We start from the raw sequence: 26,176 nt of genomic DNA, 5'->3' as shown, positions 1-26,176 counted from the left end.
TTACATAAAATTCAAATGAAAGAGTGCAAAAAGTTAGTCACAAATGTGCTCTTTAATATTTTTTCGATTTTTCTTTAAAGAGAAAAAGACACTTGAAAAATAATTTTTGTATGATGGGTATTTGGGACCACGTTTTAGTATATATGGTCTTTGTGTAATAATGGATGTAATACATGTTTAATAAATATATTTAATAATAATGTTCATATCCTTATTTAGAACATTATTATGCGCCGACTAAAAAAATACCAAAAAACATATTTTCAAATGCTCTTTCTCCTGAAAAAAGATTAAAAATCATATTTGCAAATAACTTTTGGCGCTCTTTCATCTGATTTTGGCAACATTTATATGTATTCTTCTCCTTTAACATATTAAAACATACCTATGGCACATCAATGAGATTCTTCTTCCGGAATGTTTACACTACTGAACAATTAAGAAATTAAGCCAATATACATCCAAGGACTTTACCAATATACAAACATGTGGGACTATGGAATCCCCATATACAAACATGTGGGACCTTGTGATATCTATGTACAAACATGTGGGACTAAAGAATACCCATATACAAACACGTGGAGCATTGTGATATCTATGAACAAACACGTGCGACCTTGTGATGTCTACATACAAACACGTGGGACTAAGGAATACCCATATACAAACATGTGGGATTAATGAATTATCATATACAAACATATGGGACCTTGCGATACCTATGTAAAAACATGTGATATCTTGTGATATCTATGTACAAACATGTGGGATCAAGGAATCCCCTTATACAAACATGTGGGACTATGGAATCCCCATATACAAACACATGGGACGTTGTGATACCTATGAACAAACACGTGGGACCTTGTGATATCTATATACAAACACGTGGGACTATGGAATCCCCATACACAAACACGTGGGACCAAGGTATCCAGATATGCAAACATACGGGAGCAAGCCCATTCAATATCTATAAACATGTAGAACATATTCCAATACCCACACATTTAGATATTTTGGCATTTGGTGACCACGGATTGAGGAGGTAGACCCTTACTATGTACAAACAATTTAACAAACAAATACTTAAAAGCCGGCAAGTTCCATAGTTCCTATTTGACTTGTTACGGGTTTAGGTCAGCGGAATAAAGTGGGAAATTACGCACATGATAGAATGTAATATACGGGTTTCCCTCGGGCTGTGCCCTGTTTTCATCCCACCATAATGATGGCCGCCGTCGTATAAGTGAAATATTCTTGAGTACGGCGTAAAACACCAATCAAATAAACAAATAAATTGGGGTTTCGTGCCAGAGTGAAAAGGTACAGTGCAGAAACTGAAAGTGTCTAGTACAACACCACTCAGTTGTCTATCATCTGTTGGCAACTGTAGAAGATGATTAGACAGAATTGCATCCATGTCAGTAACACGCAATAAAGTAGATATAGTGTTAAAATCTGTAAATTAGTTTCGAGCCAAAATGAAGGCAATGTGTACATTTTTCAAATGTTGTCTTTTATAAAAAAAAACAACTGGGAGTGTCACAAGTTTCTGTTGATAGCTGTTTAGCCAAAAAAACAAGTTGCCGGAGGGACAAAAGACTCTATTTTTAACGTCCAGTAAGGTTAAGGTATTAAGGGTTCACAGAATCGTTCAAACATTGAAGGGATACAGAATCGTTCGAACATTAAAGGGATACAGAATCGCTTCTGACTGGTTGGAATGAAATATAAGCAAGTCCAGGCTATGCCTAGCCTAAACTGAATATTAGCTTTGGCAGACAGGACATCACTATCGGATGATGCTTTCTAATTCATCAAGAACAGCAAAAAAGTTCATTAATTCATTACAAGGCATAACATAGTGATCTCGCACGTGATAACTAACGGAGGTCATTGTATGTACAATACTTTATGGATATTTTCCGCTAGTCGTAAATATACAGCTAAAGCAATACATATATTATATTGATAGATTTATCTGATTGGTGTTTAGCGCCCTACCCAAGAATATTTCACTTACTCCACGGCTGCCAGCATGATGGCGGGAGGAAATCGGATAGAGCCCGGGGAAAACTCACGATCAAGTACGGCGGATGAGCTGGACTTTGCGCTCACAACGACGTGCTAGCGTGCTAACCACCTCGGTCACGCAAGCGCCCACATATCATATAGAAGCAGATTAACAGTATTTCATGAAGGATATGGGTTATGCATTGCATCTTGTAACCCGTAAGGGCTGTTCATTTATTCGGCATCATATTCAGTCCCTAGTGTCAATAGGCGCTTCTTGGCGCTCTCAAGCAGCCAAAGATATTTTCAAAACTGAACTGGAGTCATCTTTTCTTGTCTACCACCTTGTCGATGCGACGCTCTCGTAAGATGGTGGTGGGGGCGTTTTGTCAGGAGTTTTACCCTCCCCGTTTGGAAACAGCTCTACATATGACGGAGGGTCTTGAGTTAAGTTTGCTGGAGGAGATGGTGGTTTTGCCACGCCATAACTGAAGAGTGGAAAGGCTGAAAATAGAAGGAACCACATAAAAGGAAAACAATTTACAGATGACTTCATTACCACTCAACTGACGTCATATTAGACATTTTCTTGTGTAAATTTTTTTTTTGAATTCGTGTCGTCTTGCATGCAGGTCCTATTGTTTAGTGAATAGCCCATGTTAAAAGATTCAAGGACAATGTTCAAAAATTTCAGCGAGCGACCGACAACCAACAGAGCTATTTAGTCGTAGCTTATTTCCCATCACTTACGCTTTGAACTGTATTGCTGTTGTTTGTGAAAAAGACTCCATTGGTAGAAGAGCGTGGTACCCTGGATTCTCGTCCTATAGAAGTCAATCTTCTAGTAACTGTCGAATATAGAAGTTGTGAGCATGCAAACTATTTCTACGCAATTTGAAAGTTTCCTATTACAACATTTTTTTTTCTACAACATTTTTCCAAAATTATCATTGCTGTTATAGTATTTTTTGGTTTGCCTTACAAGTCATAATGCAATAACAATGCAAGATTAAATACAAAGATTAAGTGCAATTTGCATATATGACGCATTACTTCATGTAACAGATTAATACTTATACATGCGCCTTCAGTTTTTTATTTAATTGGTGTTTCCGTACTCAAGAATATTTCAGTTACACGACAGCGGCCAGAATTATAGTGGGAGGAAACCGAACAATCTGCAGGTGATTCAAGATCTTCTCGTATACGATGGAGAGGTTACCAGCATGAGTTTAACTCACAGCGATCGCATTGGTTAGAGTATCCTTGGTCGTTGCGCTGTGCTAAAACGCTAACCATAAGGCCACGAAGGGTACCATTCCACGTCAAAGACAAGGAATAAAACTGCCTCTTGACTGGGAGGAGTTTCAGTTTGGACAAACGTACTCACCGAATGAGTTTGCTTCTCGTGTCTCATTGCTTTCTCGTCTTGTACGGGCATTCCGCTTTGCACGGTATTTATGTATGCAGAATTTCAGTGTCACACCGAGTACTATGCAAGGAAAGACTGCTACAGCAATCGCGCGGATGGCAGTTAGCCCCGTAGCTGACAATGAAGATCTCTTCGTGTCTATTATACGTAAACATACAAAGAAAATGTCAGACGTAAGACAATATTTTTGAGTCCAACAAACACACACAGAAACAAACAAACAAATGTGTGTATGCACAAATCATTTATATTACTGCTAAAATCTTTAAAAAATGACACATGCTTGGAACGGTCAACGGGAAATAACGGGAATAAATGTTTTACTTTAATGTCTCTTAAAATTATGTCAAAACATGAAATAATTCGGATTGGAGCCACTATCTAAATAAATCATCATCAAATAATGGATATAGTATAACCCACCCCAATGAAAATCAGGCACTTTTCAAAGATGCCAGTTGAGAGCAGTATGTCGGTTTTATCTGTCCCAGATACTAGCTACGAAACTTTCTAATGCTTGAACAATGCTAAGTTCACCCACCACAAAACACCCATGTTCTGTAATAACGTACTTCTACAAAATTACCTATGAGAGGAATGCTTACCAGAGCCTGCAAAAGATTGTTTATACGCTTGAAAGAAGTTTGGAGCTCATTATGTCTATCGCTGCAAACCCGTCTAAAATCATTGTTCAGTTTACGATCTAGACGATCACGTGATCCAACCCAAAACGACAGCTGAACTGTCAAATATATATTTTCACAGATAATTATATATACGAGTTGTTTTTCGTATGATTTTGACAGTGTGTGATCCACGATGAAGTATGAATAGATTGGTGTCTTAGTTTTTTTTTTTTTTTTTTTTTGATTGGTGTTTTACGCCGTACTCAAGAATATTTCACTCATACGACGGCGGCCAGCATTATGGTGGGTGGAAACCGGGCACAGCCCGGGGGAAACCCACGACCATCCGCAGGTTGCTGCCAGACCTTTGGTGTCTTAGTTAGAACTGTCTTAACAGTCAAGGATGAAGGCCTGTTCGACAGCTTTACCTCAGGCAACGAGATATTCATTCTACAATATGGAACACGCACTGTTCTGATGATTTACATGTATTTGTAATAAACCTCTTTATTCAACGAATTCAATCGGTCTGAAACTGCAAATCTACAAATTCAAGTTTGGCTCCCATGCTTTTGTCTGATCAAAAGCCGCAAGCGAACACAGTTAATAGTAAATAACAGACTTTGCCAATGCAAATGAATACGTTGACACGATCTTCCAGCAACCTGCGGATGGTCGTGGGTTTCTCCTGGGATCTGCCCGGTTTTCTCTCACCATAATGCTTGCATTAGTGTAAGTGAAGTATTCTTGAGTACGGGGTAAAACACTTATCAAATAAATAATCAAATCAAACACGATCATCACCCTTTCATTCGAATTCACCATGCTCCTCGAATACTCCCAGAAAATATGCTGATCTGACGTTATCAAGGATGTGTCCATTTTGAGAAATCGGTGCAAATCGTCTGATATATGTGGTGATTCCACGGATTTGACTTTGAGTTTCCATAACGCATAACAGTATAAGATGCTTAAATGGTTTGAACTGCATCATTGGTTCCAATAAGCGATTCCGGTTTTGTGCAATTTGTAGCAATACAAAATGGTTTATAGTTTCGATGCCGAATATCTAGATGCGATCATTTATTTACTTATTTGACTGGTCTAATGCTGTACTCAAGAATATTTCTCTTATACAAGGGCAGCCAGCATTTTCGTGGAAGAAAACTGAAAAGAGCGCAGGGGAAACCCACGACCCTCCGCAGGTGGCTAGATGAGAACATATTTAGCGAACGGACTTCTGCTTACACCCATAGTAACACACTAGCTCTGTGATACCAACCTGTTTCTTTGCACTCTATTGCTACATCCTGATCATGGCTACAGCTGTTTTCACCTTGTTGGTGAGGACACGAAAGGATGTTGGCTTCATTGCCTCTACATCTTACACTACTCAGAAAAATCGGACCCTTCGCTGGTGGCCATACATCCATGGACAATACCTTCGCTTGGGTGCTAAAACACCAAACACAATGATTGTCAAACTCAATGAAACTGTCGCATCTGATATTCTGATTTCGGAAGCAACAACTGCCAGCTTCATAACATTTGATCAAACAATTCTGCTTCCAGTGTAATTTTGAAACAAATAAATCAAGTTAACAGGTAACCGTTAAACAAAGCTATCTGCTTCCAAAGTCAACATTAAACAGATCAGTAAACCCCAATGCAAATCGTAAATGAAGTTATATTCGAACAATTTTCACCGTATATAGAACAATCTGCTTCCACCTGTTCAAACTTCATTCACCGCTTCACTCATCTTCACCATCAGAGAGGGAGAAAAGCCAGCAGAGCGCGGAAGAAACCTACGACCATCTACAGGTTACTGGCAGACATCCTTACGTGCGAACGGAGAGGATGCCAACATGTGTTGAACATTAACTATTCATAAATATTTTCCGAATATTGGATACATTGGATTCTTTGTTAACACTTTATCAGAGCGTAAAACTATGCAAGAAGAAATCATTTACCTCGGAAGGCCCATTTGTCGACAGGCTACTTTGGCTGCCGATGAAGAAAAGTCATTTCGGCATACTGTTCCCCAAAGGCCGTTGAAATGCACTTCCAGTCGACCTGAGTTCACTGACGTTCCTCCAACTAAGCGTAGGCCCATCCCATCATCTACAAACAGCAATGTTATTAATCTGTTAATCCTTCATAGATTAATTATGTCAGTAGAAGAGTTATGTATTAATAAATCATATACAGATATTATCAATTTATCAATTTATCTTAACAATTACTTGTCTTCAAACTGTTTTAGAGTTGCAGAAGATCCTTTAAATGTTCAGGTCACCGCTATTGTTATCTTCTCTAGTGTATGCAAAAATATGTTCCAATGTCACTGGCGATAAAGTGTTAGATCGAGAACATATAACATCAGCTCAGTCATCTAAATCAATGATTAACACAGCTTATATCCATCAGGGGAAAATGAGCTTAGGTAAATATCCATGCAGATAACCGTGTTTGAAAACATTACTTCACAATGCTATTTTAAATATGCTGATAGTCAAACGGACATTGAAAACGTCTGTATAAACGTTCACCTGATCGTAGAATAAAACTCAGGAATTAAGGCGCAGGTATTTGACAGACTTGCATCTTGTGTTTTTCTAATGAAGGAACTAATTTACAGTGTTCATTAAGACGCATTTACTCATTGTTGTTTTCTCCAGCATATTTTAGACGTCACTGAATTTGCCTGTCGTCTTATGGCATTTCGTACAGTTGATATACATGAGCATAGTTACCTGAACTTTCACAGGAAACTGCCACGTCTTTGTCATGCGTACATCGACCGGATGTTACTCTCCTACGGGTACATTTTTCCAGAGAGTGTTCATCACCCTTACAGCTAAACTCAAACGGCCAAACGACAGAATCTGGGGCCGCCTGTCCAAAGCCCTCATTTGGCCTGACAGTTTTAATGGCCCTGTCAAGAAAGCAAAACAGTTTTCATCAAGCTTAACCATCATATGAACAAATCACGTTCCCGCATCAAAATTGTGTTCTCATTTAAAGATAGACTAATTATATACCTCATACGGAAAAATACAGCTGAGCGTTCCATATAGGTACAGATACACACCACAGCGGTTGCACAATAGTTATGGGACTGGGAAACAACACACACTACAGCGAAGTCACACTTGTGACAGGAATGTCAGCGGGTATACACAGGAGCGAGGGCACACTGGTGAAGGAGACGGGAGACTGCACAAACTATAGCGGGGCATACTGGTGAAGGAGATGGGAGACTACAGACACTAAAGCGGAGGCACACTGATGAACTGGATGGGAGATTGCACACACTACAACGGGGACACACTGGTGAAGGGGATGAGAGACTGCACACCCTAGAACGAAGGTACACTGGCAACAGAAGGAGCTGGGAAACGACACACACTGCAGCGTGGGCACACTGGTAAAGGGGATGGAAGGCGACAAACACCACAGCGAGGGCACCATGTTGAAGGGATGGAGACGGCACACACTACAGCGGGGTCACACTAGCGACGAGGATGGGAGGCCGCACACGCTAGAGCGGATCACATTGGTTAAGGAGATGGGAGACAGCTCACACAACACTAGTGACGTGGATGAAAGATGGAGCACACAACGGCGGGGGCACACTAGTCATGGGCATAGGAGGCGACACATACTACAGTAGGTGCACACTGTTGAAGCGGGTAGGAGACGGCACACACTACAGCTGGGGCACACCAGTGACGGGGGTGGGAATTGGCACACACTACACACTTTCCGGAAAAGAATTCACGGAATTGTAAAAAGTAGATCTAAAATTAAGATTTACAAACAAACTGTGCCATTTTGAGGGATTTTTTGAAATTGCTTGACTATTTATGCAAAAGATGTGTATGATCAATTTAACGACTTTACAAGAGCAGTATTATAAAATACCATTAAAAAGTAAAACCATACGTTCCAGGTGTCCTTTAAACAATGAAAATTTCATAGATTTGGTGACATTCTTCCATTGGTTACAAACCCGTCTTTACTTGATGCTGCTTGAACTGGATAGCCTACCTGAAATAGCCTAGCTTTTGACAGACTACTCCAGCTTCACGGTCAGAGAAACCCTGGCTGCAGATAGTCCCCCAGACGTTACCGATCCTCAGTTCCACCCGACCCGCTTTACGGTTACCACCCACAAGACGGACTTCGTAATCAGAAACTGCAGTACAAGAAAGGAAGAACACAGAGGGATCAATCTCGCTGAAGTCAGATCTATACGATAGGCTTTTCCTATACTGACTCGTCGCTAACTATTTCTGACAAGAAAAAAAACACCCCTAGCCTGTCCTACAGAAATTGTGACTGATGGTTTCATTCAGTCGTCTGAGTTTCGAGATGGAACTCTTTTGTATTATATTGTATTTATTCACCATAAGTGTACTTAGAAAACATGTTTACAGAAAATAAAGCAGTGACTGGAATAAAGCCACTAAGGGCTTGATCCATCCCAGAGAAGTACAAGTATGTAAGGTGGCGCTGGTTGTAGGGGGCATAAGTTAATAATAACACAGTAAACGTTTTACATACTAGTATTTAAGAAAAACACAAAGTAGTGTAACGTGCCAAAAGAAATGCTGTGGTGCATTGCTGTGAGACATTTACATGTTTGTAAATAAGTCTGAATTGTTTCATCAAGTAATCTTTTATTTTGGATCTAAAAGAGAAAGTGAGTCAATAGAACTGAGAGAAATCGGTAGTCTGTTCCATTTTCGGGGGATCATATTTCGAATTGAGCAGAGAGACAGGTTGGAAGAGTGGGGGGGGGGGGGGGTCTAAACACGTTAAGACACTGTGTTCTTGTTGGATAAATGTGTATATCTGATTGTTTTCGAAACATGTTGCGGCAGTTCAGGGGTATTTCATAGGGGTGATATATGTATTTATGAGCGATTAATAAAGAAGACTGAAGGATAGAGAATTTTACCGGTAAAATATTCTGAAGATCTGTGTGCTCGAGTCGATTAGGTAGGGTTACTGAATGCACTACGCATTTTTGTAACAGACTCAAAGGTCTGAGATGAGAGGGTTAAGTGTTACCCCAGTAAACACAAGCATATTTCAGGAAGGGGAAATTAAGGAGTTGTAAAGTATTAATAGAGTTGGTTTGTTTATAAAGTGTTTAAAATGGCTAATCATGTTAATGTTGCGAGATACTTTTTTGCATATGTAACTGATATGGGATGTCCAGGGAAGTTTGCAGTTAAACATTATACCCAAAAATTTAAATCCGGAAACATAATCTATAACTGACCCTTGCATAGAAAGCCTAGGGATGTTTAACGACAGCCTGTTTCAAGTCATCTAGTCACGAATCTTTTCGAGTTCAGCAGACATGGTAGTGACTGATTCGTTTATATTTCTGATTGAGATACATACATTTGTGTCGTCGGCGAATAAAACATATTCCAGTACAGTGGTGACATTAGTTATGTCGTCGATATAGTAAAGAAATAAGATGAGTCCAAGGATGAATCCCTGTGGGAATCCACAGTCAGCTGGGGCAATAGAGAAAAAACTATGGATTCATATTGGACGAGCTCTTTGTCGTCAAAGGTAAAAACAGTCCTACTGTGTCATGTAACTTGTGAAAAATGTTAGGCAACCTTTCTTGACATCAACTGTTTACTCATCAACTGTCCAGGGGCACAACTGTCAGTTCTTTTCTTCAGGGCCTTTTCAACTTCACAAACATTTAGATTCTCAATTTTCTCCATCACTCGACTGCTCTAAATTACTTTTAATGACACTTTTTTCAGACGCCAATGTTATAGTGAATGTGATAAAAAATAGTTGCCTAACATTTTGACAGGTCACATGATACAGCTGGTTTTTTTCTACCTTCATCGATAAAAGCTCAGGTTCGAACTCCAAACTCCCGTATTCTGATTAGAACTGGGATTTGGCCTTGTAGTGTGTGAGTTACACAATGACAGTTCCACAATTAATACAAAACTCTACAAACCCATATTTTTAGATATATTTTCTTTTGCTTCTTTGGACTGCCGTTTTTCTTTATTATATTAGGGAAAAGCAGTGAAAACTTCTGTTTCCCCAGCCTCTGACTGGGTGAGTTTGACCCCTATCAGCTACGTCGAAAGTTTGATTGGAGCTATCTTAGGAGACGAGGATTATGAAACCTGGAGCTTTCGGGGCTCGAAGATTAAGGGACAGTGCTGTGGAGCCAAACGTTAATTTGTAAGCAAATGAAAAATTATTTGTGGACTGTTGCCAAATAAGAGTTGTCGCCATCTTGGAGCATTATGGGTAGGAGATGCAGGAATTATTAATATTATTTATTTTCCATAAGCGACATCTTTTACGTTTAGCAATGTAACTCCGTCCCAAACATTCCGTGGCCAATAAGCTGTGGTGCAAACCTGGCCCAGCCTGTGATAAGACAACCGTAAAAATCTTGACATAAATTGACCGTCAAAATCTGCACCTTTCTATGCCGGTAGCTGTGAGGGGTGCCTAGCAACGCCAAGAGGACTCACTCGGAGCCTCATCACCACCTGTCTCCTTATGCCTTCTCGCCCAGAATTTCAATCTTTTATCATTAAAACTCACATCTGCCCAAAGCTTAGACAATTTCCATCATTTTGATACCAAGCATGCACCTGTACACCAAAAATGGCAAGATGGCAGCCAAAAAAGATTTTACACCCTAAAAATACTCAGAATTATATTACAAATCGAAAGTGTTAACAGGGTACTGGTTCCATGCCGTGTGAGGAGACTTGCATGTACGGTGCATCTAATACAAAATGTTGTTGTGTGAAATCTCTTCATAAATATTACAATATAATTAAAGACAAACAGCATAGAGATTAAAACCAGATCAGCGACACGTAACCGGTAAGGCCTGTTGTTAATTTATCTTAGTTAGGTTTTTATTCTAACTGTTCATCTCAATGCTAAAATAGAAGAAAATTACACGCCCCCTAGTACACGCCCCCTGGCACCATGGTTTAAGCACAATTAGGTTTCCAAAAATGCAGTGATGTTAACTAGTCACTAGACGTCACTAGTCTAGAATTACTCAAAATGATGTGTTGTCATCACGTTTGACCTACAATAACTTTAAAACAATGCAAAGGGACCATGCCTCGATGATGCTTAGTCCACCAGCAGAATCTTAGCTTATGCAGGAATGCAATATAATTAGAAACGTCCAGTACAGAGAGTAAAATTAGCGTCTGTAGCCAATGAGTGGTTATCTGGCGAACTGAGAGTAGTTGTTACATCAAATCTACTCAGCGACAAGCATGTAGATAAAGCAGTACTGTATATAAGTTCAATGTGAATGTGAATGTGAGTTACGGAACAACATTCTGGGAGAAATGGGGTTATGAATATAATGTCGTTAATGCTTTTAGACCAGCTTTTTTGTCCATTACACTGTCGTACATATAGCTTCTATAGGATTTTACTCTGCTTGCTGTAATCTTTTATATCATGATAGTTTAGAGATTGAATAGTGTTAGTAAGGTGCATGGTTCAAAAGCACGAGGTACCCCTGCAATCCCCTGCTTAATAAGCGATATTTGTGGAATCCTCGGACATCTCTCCTTGTGGCCTTGGAGGATAATAAGATATTTGCAACGCTTGTGTGGGCGTTTGCACATTCTCACGTTCGCTGAAGATCACTTGCCTTCCACCAACATGACGTGCAAGTCTATACCGCCCATATAGGAAAGTATACTGATTACTTGCCACAGGCCGTTTGTTTACCCCGAACATTCCGGTCCCACAACCCCCACCCCAATACAACTCCCCACCATCGCTCATGTATAAGTAGATATTACAGCGTTAAAGAAGTATCAAATGAATAAATTTCACGTGAGCCCCAATTGCAAATCCTTCCATATAACATCAATGCGGAATATTTCCATACAGCACCAATGCGGAATCTTCCATACAGAACCAATGCGGAGTCTTTCCATGCAGTACCAAAACAAAATCTTTCCATGCGGCACCAATGAGGAATCTCTCTATACAGAGCCAATGCGCAGTCTTTCCATGCAGCACCAATGCGCCATAGGAGAATCTTTCCAAACGGCACCAATGCGGAATCTTTCTATACAGCATCAAAGCGGAATCTCTCCATACAGCACCAATGCGGAATATCTCCATACAGTACCAATGCGGAATCTTCTATACAGAACCAATGCGCAGTCTTTCAATGCAGTACCAAAGCAAAATCTTTCCATGCAGCACCAATGCGGAATCTTTCTATACAGAACCAATGCACAGTCTTTCCATGCAGTACCAAAGCAAAATCTTTCCATGCAGCACCAATGCGGAATCTTTCTATACAGAACCAATGCGCAGTCTTTCCATGCAGTACCAAAGCAAAATCTTTCCATGCAGCACCAATGTGGAATTTTTCTATACAGAACCAATGCGCAGTCTTTCCATGCAGCACCAATGCGCCATAGGGGAATCTTTCCAAACGGCACCAATGCGGAATCTTTCTATACAGAGCCAATGCGCAGTCTTTCCATGCAGCACCAATGAACAATCTTTCCATGCAGCACCAATTAGGAATTTTTCTATACAGAACCAACGCGCAGTCTTTCCATACAGCACCAGAGTGAAAACTTTCAATGCAACACCATAGTGGAATCTTTCCAGACAGCACCATAAGGGAATCTTTCCATATAGCACTAATGCGGAATCTTTCTATGCAATACCCATGCGAAATCTTTCCATACACCACCAAAGCGAAATCCCTCCATGTGGCACCAGTCTATCCATGTGGTTTCAATGGCGAACATTTTTTCCATACAGCGCAACGGCGGAATCTCTCCATACATCACCAACGCGGAATCTCTCCATACAGCACCAATGCGGAATCTATGCATTATGCCTCAATGGCGAATTTTCCATACATCACAAAAGCGGAGTCTTTCCATGCATCACCAATGCAGCGTCTTTCTATACAGCACCAATGCGGAATCTTTCCATACAGCACCAATGTGGAGTCTATGCACATAGCTTCAATTCCGAATTTTTCCATAAAGCACAATAGAGGAATCTTTCCATACAGCACCAATGTAGCATCTCTCGATACATCGCCAGATAAAGAAAATTTCCTCATGAACCACCAATAAGGAATGCATGCACTGGCTCTATGAGGAGATTATAATAAGAGTTTTCTAAATAGCCGCAATCGGAAAATCTTTCCATAAATCTCAAAAACTCAATCTTTCCACATAACCCTTATGGAGAATCTTCCATAAAGCTCCACTGTTTCGATATAATCCCGAATGGGAATATTTTTTCCATGTACAACCCCTCAAAGAGGTGTGTTGTCGACAACCCATATGTGTTAAATTAAATTTTGTTACAGCCCCAGTAATCATCCCCAAATAGAAAACAGCATTCAACATATTACTTGAAACCAAAATCTCACATTTTTGCTCCCATTTTCAACAACTGACAGGGGAAAAAATACTTAAAACTTACAATGCGAGTACAAAATTCAGACTGATGACTTACATTCCGAGCACACAATTCTGACTGTGCCGTTACAGACGTGGACCACTTCTCTAGTACACTCAGACAGGCTTTTCTCTGTGCCTCGGCATTCAAAACTCACATTCTCGCGATCCAGTATGTTATCCCACCGGTAGAGCGAAGTTCCGAGAATCGCAAAAGCTGGAGTGCTGGAACAGACATATTTGCAATATTCAGTAATGTAAACATATAAATTGTTGAATATCCCACAAAGAGACAGTAAAGAAGGCCCGCGTGATATAGTTGTCACTAGTGCCAGGTGAACACACAGAAACCAAGGTGGGATATTTGTCACCACGGCCAGATAAGCCCACAGAAATCAACACAAGTGGTATATTTGTCACCAGGGCTAGGTGAGACCCCAGACACCAACACAGGCGATATATCACCAGGGCCAGGAGAGAACACAGAAACCAACTCAGGTGTGTAGTTGTCACTAGGGCCAGTGAGCCGATGGAAGCCAACACTGGTAGTATAATTGTCAACAGGGCCAAGAGAACCCACAAAAACCAACACAGGTGGTTTATCTGTCACTTGGGACAGGTGAGTCCATAAAAACCAACACAGGTGGTGTAATTGTCACTAGGGCCAGGTGAGCCGATAGAAACCAACACTGATAGTATATCTGTCAACAGGGCCAGGAGAACCCACAGAAACCAACACAGGTGGTATATCTGTCACTTGGGACAGGTGAGTCCATAGAAACCAACACAGGTGGTATACTTGTCACTAGGGCCAGGTGAGCCGATTGATTTTTTTTATTTACTTATTTGATTTGTGTTTTACGCCGTACTCAAGAATATTTCACTTATACGAAGGCGGCCAGCATTATGTTGGGAGGAAACCGGGCGCAGCCCGGAGGGAAACCCCCAAGCATGCACAGCTTGCTTGGAGACCTTCTCACGCACGGCCGGAGCCGATAGAAACCACACAGGTGTTATATTTGTCCCTGGTGCAGGTGAACGGATAGAAAACAACACATATAAGTGGTATGTTTGCGACACACAGATTCAGCAGAACCACCGGTCATTGGATTCGCTCTCGTCACCTCACTGTGTAAATTCTCACCTGGGCAGTCCCATTTCTCGACACGCAACTCTGGCTACATTGTCATCTATGGTTCTGGCATCACACACAGGCATCCAATTGCCCCTCAGGTACACTTCCAAACGTCCGCTTGATCCGAAGAAATTGATGGATTTGTCTCCCAGTCGTGGGGAATAGTCCTTCTTCCTTGATTCACCTGTCAAAATAGTAGTTTATAAAGGGTATTTATAACCGTACAGTTTTATTCAATACTGTGATATTGACTTCAATTTTTAGAATAGGTGTTGAGTTAATATCATGGTTGATTGAACAACTTGAATCTATAGAACAGTACATGTTCTTAGGAATACGCTGTTCAGCCTGAGAAAATCTGCTGCCAAATGCTGATGATAAAGACTTTAACTTGTAAATATACTGTTTAACATTCAGTTAGATTTCTTACATTCCACGGTCGCGATATAACTGCACGGTACAGACACTCGAAGTGAGACCTGGTGACATTCGATCAGTCGAGATTCATTTCCTCTGCACCCAAAGCTGAGCATCATGGCATTTCCGCCTGGCGTTCTAAACTTGTGATACTTGTGAACCTTCACGGTAGAGCTGAAAAACATATATAGATTTACAATATCTGTTTGATGAAAACATTCACAGGAAGAATTCCCGTCTAAAATTTTGATCAATATGTCAGAAGAATTTAACCCTGGTTTCATTCACAAGGTATTTATCATTATTGACTTGAATGATTAGTGTTTTACGTTGTATAATCAAAACTCTTATGTATCCGTATATTTATTTCATTTTCTTTGGTATAAAGATGCATAAACGCTTACTGAATTCATCGCCTAAGCGTGGATAGTCGGAATAAAAGAGTATCTGAGGTAATTTGACGTATTTCGCTGGTTTGGTGTGACCACCTGCTCTGGTTTTACTATCTATGCTGTAGCCTTTTCTATAGCAACCACAGTTAGTGGTATAGTCCTTAAAGAGTTTTTTGATGTTCGCTGCCGGATAATAATTCGCTAGCACGCGGTTCCATCCAGAAATATTGTATGCTAATCCTCCTGAATGGGCAATATATACGAGTCAACGATGTGTATGTTTCTAGTGTTACATTATGGACATTAATGTCTATCGTCTGCTTTACCTCTGGCTCCATTTATAATGAAGTTGCAATATTTACTCTCTAAATCCCAGTTGCCTGCACACAACTTCAGCATCCTTTGCATCAAACAATGTTGAGCAGATGGGTAACCACTTCCCATCAATCAACGTCTCAACGCCTCCTTTTCTCTCACTCACTCCTCCCGTAAGGCGTACAGTGAAGTCAGTCGAATTTGGTGCAGGACCTATACACACATGGAATCAGAAGTGTCGGATAACTTGCTTTTGTCGGTTAGATAAATTAGCTGATGCATATAAATACAGCCGGGTGAGCTCATCAGAGTGTTAACGCGAAAATTATGTTACTACAGCAGATCTGAGATGTTTCATTCTTACCAGCTTAACTTTCAGAACTGTATATCATTCGGAGCCATACTTCTTACAGCATATACACGTCGCTCTCTACCTTTCGCTATACATCGCTTCCGCCAATAAAAAGGCTTTGGACAGAAATGTTGAACATCGCCTAGGTCATTGGCGTCACGATTGCAGGAAGTGACGTTAGAAAATATAAACAATCTGTCTTAACCTTTGTCTCTAATAATACTTTATACACATGCATTCTCTTTATCTGGAGTACGCACAACATGATTCTAACCAAAACCTGAACGGATCGTGCTCTTGTGCTCGAAGTAATTCTAAATTCGTATCACTTTATCATCCGTGAACAATTAGGAACATACCGTTGTAATTACCACCAAAGTTTATATTCGTAGGCTCTATAGATTCAAGTTGGCACCAGTCCACATTGTCCAAAAATATTTAATGATTTATTTATTTATTTATTTGTTTGTTTGTTTGTTTGTTAATATATTTGGTGTTTTAACGCCATATCAAGAATTTTTCACCTATACAATAGCGACACTTGGACGCTTGGGTGCCTGGATGCACATGCAGATGTGACGTGCGCTCATAACAGAATTATCCGTCCGTCTCTTTTAACCAAAACCTTTTAATCTTTATACTGTTTTACTGTATCATAATCAATCTTTGGTTAAAATCAAATGGGAGATAACTCTGATACAAGGTACCTGTAGTAAACATCGATATGGTATGACTGACAATGCTTGTCCTGTGTATGATACTCACAATATGCAATCCAACTCCTTGTAGTTACACACTCTTGCGCCAGACTAAAACTGCAATTTCCCCGACTGGAACACACAGCTAGGGCGAACTGTGTGTCTGATGGCAAGACATCACCGAGTATTATTGTCGCCCGTGACCTGTGTAGCAGAAAACAACGCCTTCATCGTCAAGCTGATAATAAAATACTGATACTTCTTTCTTTTTTTTTTTTCTTTTTTTTTCTTTTTTGCTTGTTTGATTGGGGTAAAACAAAATTCTAGTTTAATCTTAGATATCCTTCACTTTTGTCTTATCTCTCGTTACCAGTAGGCCTCATCGTGACAAAGAGTTAGGTAGTAAATAAACACAAGGACGTCAAGACAGAGAACGCTGTACAATACAGTTCGGCTCCAAATCAGATGTACATGTATTTCTGTGCTGGGAGGACACAACGTTTTGGAACTTCCAAGCCAGTTTGGTTGATGAGAAAAAAAACACCTTATACCTTGGCCATTCCAACGGTGAAAATATGCAAATACCAGATCATTTAAAATACGAACTGAGCAGAATTTCTGCATGAGACATTATCCATTTGCGTTTCGTGTCTTGACACTAAAAAAGTAATCTGTTAAATTTAACATAAGTTATGTTATCTGACTGATGCTAGAATGTATTCTGTTAAATATAACACACATATTCTATTAATTCAACATAACCATTCTATTAAACTAACGGAAAGTTATGTTGAATGTGACACAATATTGTGTTATATAAAACATTCTAGAATCACTCAGACAACAGACTTTCTGTTAAATTTAACACATTAATTTTTTGAGTGTACTTTTTATACACACTTTTCTAACATAATACAGGCCAAGAGTCTATGAGAGTTTGGCCCACATGGCGTTGGAATCTAGCACCTGTGGCATAAGCCTAAACCACGAGTTCCAAAAACTCACTACTGGCCTTAGATGATCTCGTATTTAGTGGGTAATACCAGTTTTTCCATTTTCCTATTCAAAAAATATAAATATAAGGCGTGGTGTATAGATCTATGGACGCGTTAAAAACAAATATATTATCTTTCTTTACATACAACAGTTGATATAAAGAAGTTACGGCATCGGTATGAGTTGTGAAAAAAGCTAGAAGTACTTACACGTTGAGGCCCAGTTGGGTTTCACATAACCAAAGTGCAATATTTGGCATGGTGTCCCGAGTAAAAATATCGACATCGTAACAAACCGGATACCATCTGGAACTCTCTGCAGACATGCGCACTTCAACCCGCCCCTTCCTTTCCTTCTCCCCTCGGACTCTGATTAGTTGATCCGCAGACTGGTGATATACAGTCGTATTTGGCATGTCCGCTTGAACTGCTAAGAGACGATTTTTTGATCTGAAGGAACTAAGTTTGTTATTTATTAATATGATTTTTATTTATATGCCGTAGTAAAAAAAAAATTTAACTTTTATGACACTTGAAATTCTATGAGTGGAGAAAACGGGAGTGCTAGCATGGTGTAAGCCATAGCCAGATACGTGACAAACCTCACGGCTTAAAGCCGTGGCCGATGTAACGAGAGCTGGATTCGAAACAGCGATCTCATTGGTCTGACAGATCCAACGAGCAAGCCCTTTAGAGCTACCGACATGACACGGTCTACATTTGCGTTTTTAGTTTAAAACAGGATGACAAACAGGAAATCTCTGCTTAATGGTCAAGTTCAAGTCGTAAGACATAAGATACCAATTGTATTGTACTCATATATATACATAGCATATATATATAGGTCTATAGCGCAGCCACAAGTTAAGCAACAACACTCAAACATTTGTTAAACCCGTTATCGATATTCAGTAAGTGTTGGCACAATGTATATGATGTGGCGCACATCTTGTACGCATAGCACAATTTCGAAACATGATTGTATTTTTGTTTGTATCCAACTTGTACTCGCCCAGAAATATAATTTTAACCCGCTTCGAAAATAATTTCAACCATAACAGAAAATTAATTCAACCGGCACAAAAATGTGAGCTCGAATACTTCACGATGAGAAGCGCAACACAAAGTATATGTAGGTCTGCATATAAGCCTTGACTATACTTGAAGTAATACAATTTTCCTGCATTCGCAAACACAAACATTTCTTATACAACGCAGGTTGAAATTTTTTTTTACCGGCGAGATAAAAGTAGTCTCGGGTCGGATTAATATAATTTTTCGTGTAAATTGAGCAAAACAAAAATCGAGACGGTTTGAAAATTATTTTGGGGTCATGTAGACCTATAGAACTTCTTTGAAAGAAGTCTTTTGTCTGAGTGGTGCTAAAAGGTTTTATGTTATTGCAGCAGATTATTCTGTTAAATGAATATTCTTGAGTGTGGAGTAAAACATCAATCAAATAAATACATAATTAAATAAATAAAAAATATGTTAAATGTCGTGTACCCATTCTATTAATTCAACATAACCATTCTATTGGATTAACAGGATATTATGCAGAACATGACACAGTATTATGTTATAATAATAGAATGCATTCTAGCAACACTCCAGTAACAGAATTCCTGTTAAAATTAACAGTTTCATTTTTTGAGTGTAAACTTTCAACATTATTTTGTTCATATCACGATGGCGTCTCCATGTAGAAGGTCTCCCCAAATCATGACAGATTCATAGTACTGCCAGGCCCAGAAACGCCAGCGGTGAAAATAAACAACTAACGATAAACCAAGTAACTAATAAATAAACTGATCAAAAATAAGTTCAACCCACACCCAAGAATTAAGTTTTACCCACCTCTAACTCATGTTTGAATACAGAGGCAGGTCCCATTTCACCTTGGGACATGTTTAGGATGTACACCTAGGTCCCACTTCAAATTGTGCCAATGTTGGAATACAGAGCCAGGTCTCAGCTTGTGTCGTGTATGAGATACACACCCAGGTCCCACTTCAGATTGTGTCATGTATGAGATACACACCCAGGTCCCACTTTAGATTGTCCCATTTTTGAGATACAGAACCAGGTCCCACTTCCGTTTTGGTCATGTTTGAGATACAGAGCCAGGTCTCAGCTCGTGCCATGTTTGACATACACAGCCAGGGCCCACTATAGCTTGTGCCATGTATGAGATGCACATCCAATTATGACCCACTTCGGATTGTGTCATATATGAGATACACAACCAGCTTGTGCCATGTTTAAGACACAGGGCCAGGTCCCATTCCCGCTTGTGCAAATGTTTGAGATACAGAACCATGTCCCACTTGAAACTGTGTCATGTTTGAGATACAGAGCCAGATCCCACTTCAGATTCTGTCATGTTTGAGATATAGAACAAAGAAAAAAATCCTTTTTTGCCTTGTATGAGATACAAAGCCAAGGCCCACTACAGCTTGTATCGTGTTTGAGATACAGAGCCAGGACCCACTACAACTCGTGTCATGTATAAGATACAGAGTGTTATGTGAACAACTGCCGTCAGCTTCTAAATTTAGCTTGCCACTGTTTACACATGCTGAGTTCAGGGCCTGCTGTCTGCCTCTGCCTTAGAATGTTCCAGAATACCCTCAGTTCGGGGCCTGTTTGTTTACAACAAGTGTTCAAGAATTTTCTTATTCTAGAAAATTCTAAAAGTCTATATAAGACCTATGAAAGCAAGTCAAGGAGAAGAAAGGAGAATTATTGAGAGTTTTGGATGCTTTCGCTGTGTGTTACTTTAGTAGGCCTTTTGTGCTGAATTTTGGTGTCTTTATAGCCTCTGGCTTTGTTATATCATATATCCACCGAGCACTTTTTCAGTCTGAACTTGTATATTTAATTTGTGCTCTTGTGTACACAGTGCTTATTAGTACACGGACCCTGTCTGTGGAATTTTGTGTATATTTCGTCATACACTCAGTTACACTGTGGATTTTCCCTCCTGAATATTGCCTCTGTGCAATTTTTAAGCATTGTGGAGTATATGCGTCCGTTTGGACTTGACACCATTATACATGTAAGTACTTTAGTATTTGTATAGATACTGCTATCCTTTCTTGTTAAACTTAAGTATTTTAGTATTTGTATAAGTCTTGTTATCTGTTCTTGTTAGACCTAATAAATTGTTAGACCTAATAAAAAAAATCTGCTGGTTTTGGTTAATTTTTTGTGCGGCTAAACTGTAGTGTATTTCTAACAAGCCATCTCTTTATAATACATACAGTTTGGGTCGTAACACAGAGCCAGGGCCCACTACAGCTTGTATCGTGTTTGAGATACAGAGTCAGGACCCACAACAACGTGTGTCATATATGAGATACACAGCAATTAAGGGCTCAGTTTAACTTGTGTCATGTATACGATACGCAACCGGGACGTACTACAGTTTGTGCCATGTTTGGGATACACAGCCAGGGCCTACCATAACTTGTGTCATGTATGATATACACAACCATTTAGAGCTCACCTCAGCTTGTGTCATGTATGAGATACAGAGCCAGGACCCACTACAACTCGTGTCATGTATGAGATACAGAGTCAGGGCCCACTACAGCTTGTATCATGTTTGAGATACAGAGCCAGGGCCCACTACACCTCGTGTCATGTATGAGTTACAGAGCCAGGGCCACTACAGCTTGTATCGTGTTTGAGATACTGAGCCAGGGCCCACTACAGCTTGCGTCATATATGAGATACAGAACCAGGGCCCACTTGTGTCATGTTTGAGATACACAACCATTTAGGGCCCACTTTAGCTTGTTTGCACTCAAAAAATTAATCTGTGTTACGCTAAAATGTATTCTGTTATTATAACATAATGTTCTGTCATATTCAACATCCTATTAGTCTAATAGAATCTTTATGAATGAATATAATGTGTGTGTGTTATATTTAACTAAATAATCTGTCTCAACACCAGAATACATTTTAACATCATTGATACATACCACATGCAAAACATTGATTTCCTCAATCCATTTCTTTCTAAAATAACTATGGTTAAAACACCATACCGCCACAATGGTTTTCTTATCGTTTGACTAACACAAACAGATCAACTAGGAAATACAATTAACATCAGTGTGTGCTGGACACACACCGCAGCAGCTGACTGAAATCCTGCCCGTCAGTGACTTACCTGCGGGAAGTAAGCCTGTGACAACCACGACAACGACGGTCCATGGAGACCACATGTCGGTAGAGCCTACGTTAGATCCTTAGTTTCACAACTGAATCCAAATCTTCCAGTCGTATACTTCACGTCACCACTTGATTTTAACAAACTGTCAGCTGATAGTGAGAGATTTGCACTATGTACGTTGTGTAAGCTAAAAATGAGAGTCCGATTTCCTGAGGCCTACAGGCCTATCTATTATAGAGAGGGGCTGGTTTTCATACCTATACCTATACAAAGGCCTATGTGTACAGGTCAGAAAAGCACTGTGAGAGACACCCTAGTCATATTATTACTCCAGGCTATATTTACACATGAATAAAACTAGCGAACAGCAATGGTACGAAATCGACCAAAAGGATTGTATTTAACTAAGTCATGTTTAACAGGATATGCAAAGGGTATAGAAGTACAGCGTACATTGCGAAATTACCTTCGCATGTACCTTGAACAATAAAAAGTGCAACGTGTCGGTAGACTGGGTCACAAAAAACGACGACTGGGACTGTAATTGTGGGTCCCATTAGATCTCCGTCAGTTAAAGGTTGTGCACTAAAAATAAAATTAAAAAAAAATGAATTACATGTATATCTAAAACTGTATACATTTTCAAGATTCATATATTCATACATTGATCATAAACGCACCCTTGTCTGAACATATGTTCAACTGGTCCCGTGTTCCCACTATTTTCATCCATGACGTTTCACCCGTTAACGAAAGAATATATATAAAAATTGACGGGTTATTAAAAATTTTGCTCCATTCATCCACTTAAGACCCACATTTTTGTGAAGTTTGATTCATTTACTATCAGAAAAAGTTCAAAAGTATCGTTTTAAGGCCTTTATCCATGCATGAAAATGAATGTTTAAAGACCGCGCAGACACATACTCCTTACAGCGCATGCGCCGATCTCTACATTCGCCTTATATCACTGCCACCAGCAGAAAATTTTGCATAGATATCATGAGGTCACTGCGGGTCGCGGTGATGAGGCAGGGAATGATGTCATAAAAACAGTAAAAGCTGTCTCCCCCTTTGTTTCTAATAACACTTTACATACATGCGTTCGATTTATCTAAAGTTGGCCTATTCCCATGACTCCAACCAGTACCTGAAACAATTTTATTGATGAATGCTAATTAAGTAGTTCCGCGCGAAGACACCATTGTCAAAGCTATGTGTAAACAAGCCTATACGAGTGTCGCACTGGCTACAAAGGTCAAGCTGCCGGTGGCAGAGATGAAAAGCGGGCGCAATGAGCGGCGCATCCGCTCTAAGGAGTATGGTGTGATATCTGGTTACGACGTTTTGAATTCCAGCCAGATGATGCGGATGACTGAACAAACAAATTCATTTTCTTTTCAGGAAAAACACATACTAATGGAAAAATACCATGTTGAAAACCCGGATGGAAATGAAAGACTGACACCAGTATTTATACTTATGTGATTCATGACAAAAATTTGACCTGTATAAGATGCAGTATGCTGACATACCTTAACAAAACGAATGTGAATCACACGCTGCATATAACACGTATGTGTTATTAAGCTTCTTACCACAAGAAAATTTGATAACATTTACTATATATACAATTAATGTGTGTGAGGCTGGTATTAGTAACGCTGACATTTCCACCATTTATATATATATATATATATATATATATTTCCCGTGGGAAACGCACGACCATCCACAAGTTACTGCAGACCTTATCCCGTACGACCGTAGAGGAAGCCAGCGACTTGAACTGCGACCGCATTGTTGACGAATAAGATAGGCCTATGTGGACCAAGAACAAGGGGACTGTCCATCCATGAAAATATATAAATAAATAGCAAGAAGACATCGAAAGTGACTTCTGAGTGAAAAGTAGTAGACCCCTACTCCGAATATGCCTCGGTCAACAACTTTAAGCGTAGGTCCATACGATTCAATACAAGATCTTTCCTCCTACCACAATTCTTCGAATAAGTAAAATATTTCTGACTTTGGTGCAAAACAGCAATCAAATAAACAAAACAATAAAAGATCTTCTTGTAGATGGTACGGACTATATACAGGCCGCACGCCAGACTTACAGGCCCGAATTACATGCACTTTTATAGGCGGGAAGCATACATAAATTAGATTACATTACGACTTCCTTCCATGGAATAGTTGCACCAAGACAATAAGAAGTGTTTCAGGGATTCAGGCTGTTCTAATCAATGGTCAATTCAAACAGAACTATTGCCATAATGCTGTGGCTTAAAATCTGTGGATCCTGCATAAATAATTCACCACAGCCTTGAAAACAAACTTGCATTTTTCGGTGGACAAAGCATAGTTCTCAGAGTTGGATTAACGATTCCAGCGTCTACAAAATCAGAAAAAGAAAGCGTTCTGTTCCCCATAATTACTCAATCTCTCAACATAAATTGCTCCACATTTGTGTCTTAAGGCCATATGTAATACAGACGTACATCACATGTATTCACGTGGGGTTTTGTTTCATTCTATACCACTATTTCTTTATATCACAACTTGCACGCGTGTATCGATCAGTCCTCCCACTCTGGTGCAGTTTTTCCAAAGACACGAACGTTTCTTAAAAAGCTTTTTTAAGATTATGTGCTTAAGTGTGTAAAAAAAAAAGGGGGGGGGGGGGGATGTGGTAATGTAATATTTAACCTGTCCGACGGCCGTCAGGTTTACGTTGAAAGGCACCATGTAAAGGAGAAAACTACCGCCCTTCGCCAGTTGTACCAGACAAACCTGCTAAATCGACCCATTTTAGGAGCCGGATTCTAATCTGTGAACAATTTGAACAAGGAATACTACGACCATAGCGATGAAATTATGGGAGTTTCGAGTTGGAACTCTTTTGCCGTCAAAGATAAAAACAGTTCTACTGTGTCATATGTATGGTAAAAAATGTTAGGCAACCTTTATTGACATTAATTTACTGATTAATGATCAGCTGACCACCTAGTCGTCTCACCCTTTTCGAAAGGCAGAAATAACACCTCTTTCCTTTAGGAACTTCCAAAGTTCACAAATATTCGGATTTTCAATCTTCTGTATCATTCCTTCACTCTAAATTACTTTTTATGACACTTTTTTCAGATGCCAACGTTATAGTAAATGTGATGAAAAATAGTTGCCAAACATTTTTTGACAGTCACATGACACAGTCGAAATTTTTCTACCTTCAACGATAAAAGAGTTCGTACTCGAAACTCCCCTATTGATCAACTTTATTGGCCATACATTTTGCACTGAAGGTATAATGTGGTGTGACACATTAATACATATGCCATTTTTTTGTTTCATATGCACGTATTTATTTTCTTTAACACATATGCGCAACATAAAATTAGCAACAGCATCATGGAAATCTTGATAAGTTAAACATAAAAACAGAAACAACAGTAAAGTGTTCTCTCGTACAGTGACTGGCATGCACATCAGATCCAAATGGTTTCAGAACCAATAGAGTAAAGTGCATCACGCATGTAAGAACATCAAAACAACAACAACTTAAGACAATGAAGCATTACTCCTCGTTACTGGTCAAACCAAACAAGTTTTAAATGAGTCAAACAAGTCATGTATGTATTCACCTGATAGCATCTATGAATAATCTATGGTTAATTTTATGACTGTCAACGCTCTATCTTCATCTCTGTAGGTCAAAGTATGATCACTTTGTAAGAACGCCCTGCACTATTTGGGTTTCTAAAGTAACCATTTTAAAAATGGAGTTTTAAACTTTTCAATTTAGATGGTATGAATTTCTCTATCTTGAAACTGGTTACATCATGTTCATAATAAAATCTTGCAAACATATGTTCCACAAACTATTAAATTTATTCCCTGCCAAAAAGAAATATTTTGCTACAGCAAGCTACTATCTACTTACTGCATAATGCATCTTTTGACAGTTTTGCTTGTTGATTTGTTGTATTGTTTATTCAAAAGAAGTACATTAAGTGATATCTATTAAAGGCCACATACAAGTCACAGCCACACTAAAACAGACTACAAAAATTTTAATATCATGGGAATCAAATTAAAAATCTAGAAACCCTAAAGACCATAGG

The 26,176-nt window shown here is 39.4% G+C and overlaps 1 protein-coding gene and 1 long non-coding RNA gene across 2 annotated transcripts; both read right to left on the bottom strand.

Annotated features, from left to right (window-relative positions):
* Positions 1-1,198: 1,198 nt before the first annotated feature.
* LOC135472770 (uncharacterized) lies at positions 1,199-5,516 on the bottom strand. The gene is made up of 4 exons (XR_010444553.1): positions 5,360-5,516; positions 3,410-3,589; positions 2,770-2,867; positions 1,199-2,523 (listed from the first exon to the last, which is right to left on the bottom strand). It is a non-coding gene; the product is annotated as an uncharacterized LOC135472770 (long non-coding RNA).
* A 533-nt stretch (positions 5,517-6,049) lies between these two features.
* Positions 6,050-22,304, bottom strand: LOC135472566 (scavenger receptor cysteine-rich type 1 protein M160-like). The gene is made up of 10 exons (XM_064752122.1): positions 22,050-22,304; positions 18,080-18,296; positions 16,942-17,078; positions 15,872-16,037; positions 15,131-15,291; positions 14,710-14,884; positions 13,624-13,790; positions 8,134-8,281; positions 6,837-7,018; positions 6,050-6,204 (listed from the first exon to the last, which is right to left on the bottom strand). The coding sequence occupies exons 1-10, from the start codon at positions 22,102-22,104 to the stop codon at positions 6,050-6,052; spliced, it is 1,563 nt and encodes a 520-aa protein (XP_064608192.1). The 5' UTR covers positions 22,105-22,304.
* Positions 22,305-26,176: the final 3,872 nt, after the last annotated feature.

Source organism: Liolophura sinensis, chromosome 8, assembly GCF_032854445.1.
Source record: "Liolophura sinensis isolate JHLJ2023 chromosome 8, CUHK_Ljap_v2, whole genome shotgun sequence".
In the NCBI taxonomy this organism is placed as follows: domain Eukaryota; kingdom Metazoa; phylum Mollusca; class Polyplacophora; order Chitonida; family Chitonidae; genus Liolophura; species Liolophura sinensis.
This window is presented reverse-complemented; position numbering and strand designations above follow the sequence as displayed.

Coding starts and splice junctions, on each gene's coding strand:
- LOC135472566 (XM_064752122.1), bottom strand. CDS start 22,104: ATGTGGTCTCCATGGACCGTCGTTGTCGTGGTTGTCACAGGCTTACTT. Junction 7,019..8,133: donor CAAAAGCTAGGCTATTTCAG/GTAGGCTATCCA, acceptor CTTTCTTGACAG/GGCCATTAAAACTGTCAGGC. Junction 6,205..6,836: donor AGTTTCCTGTGAAAGTTCAG/GTAACTATGCTC, acceptor TGCTGTTTGTAG/ATGATGGGATGGGCCTACGC.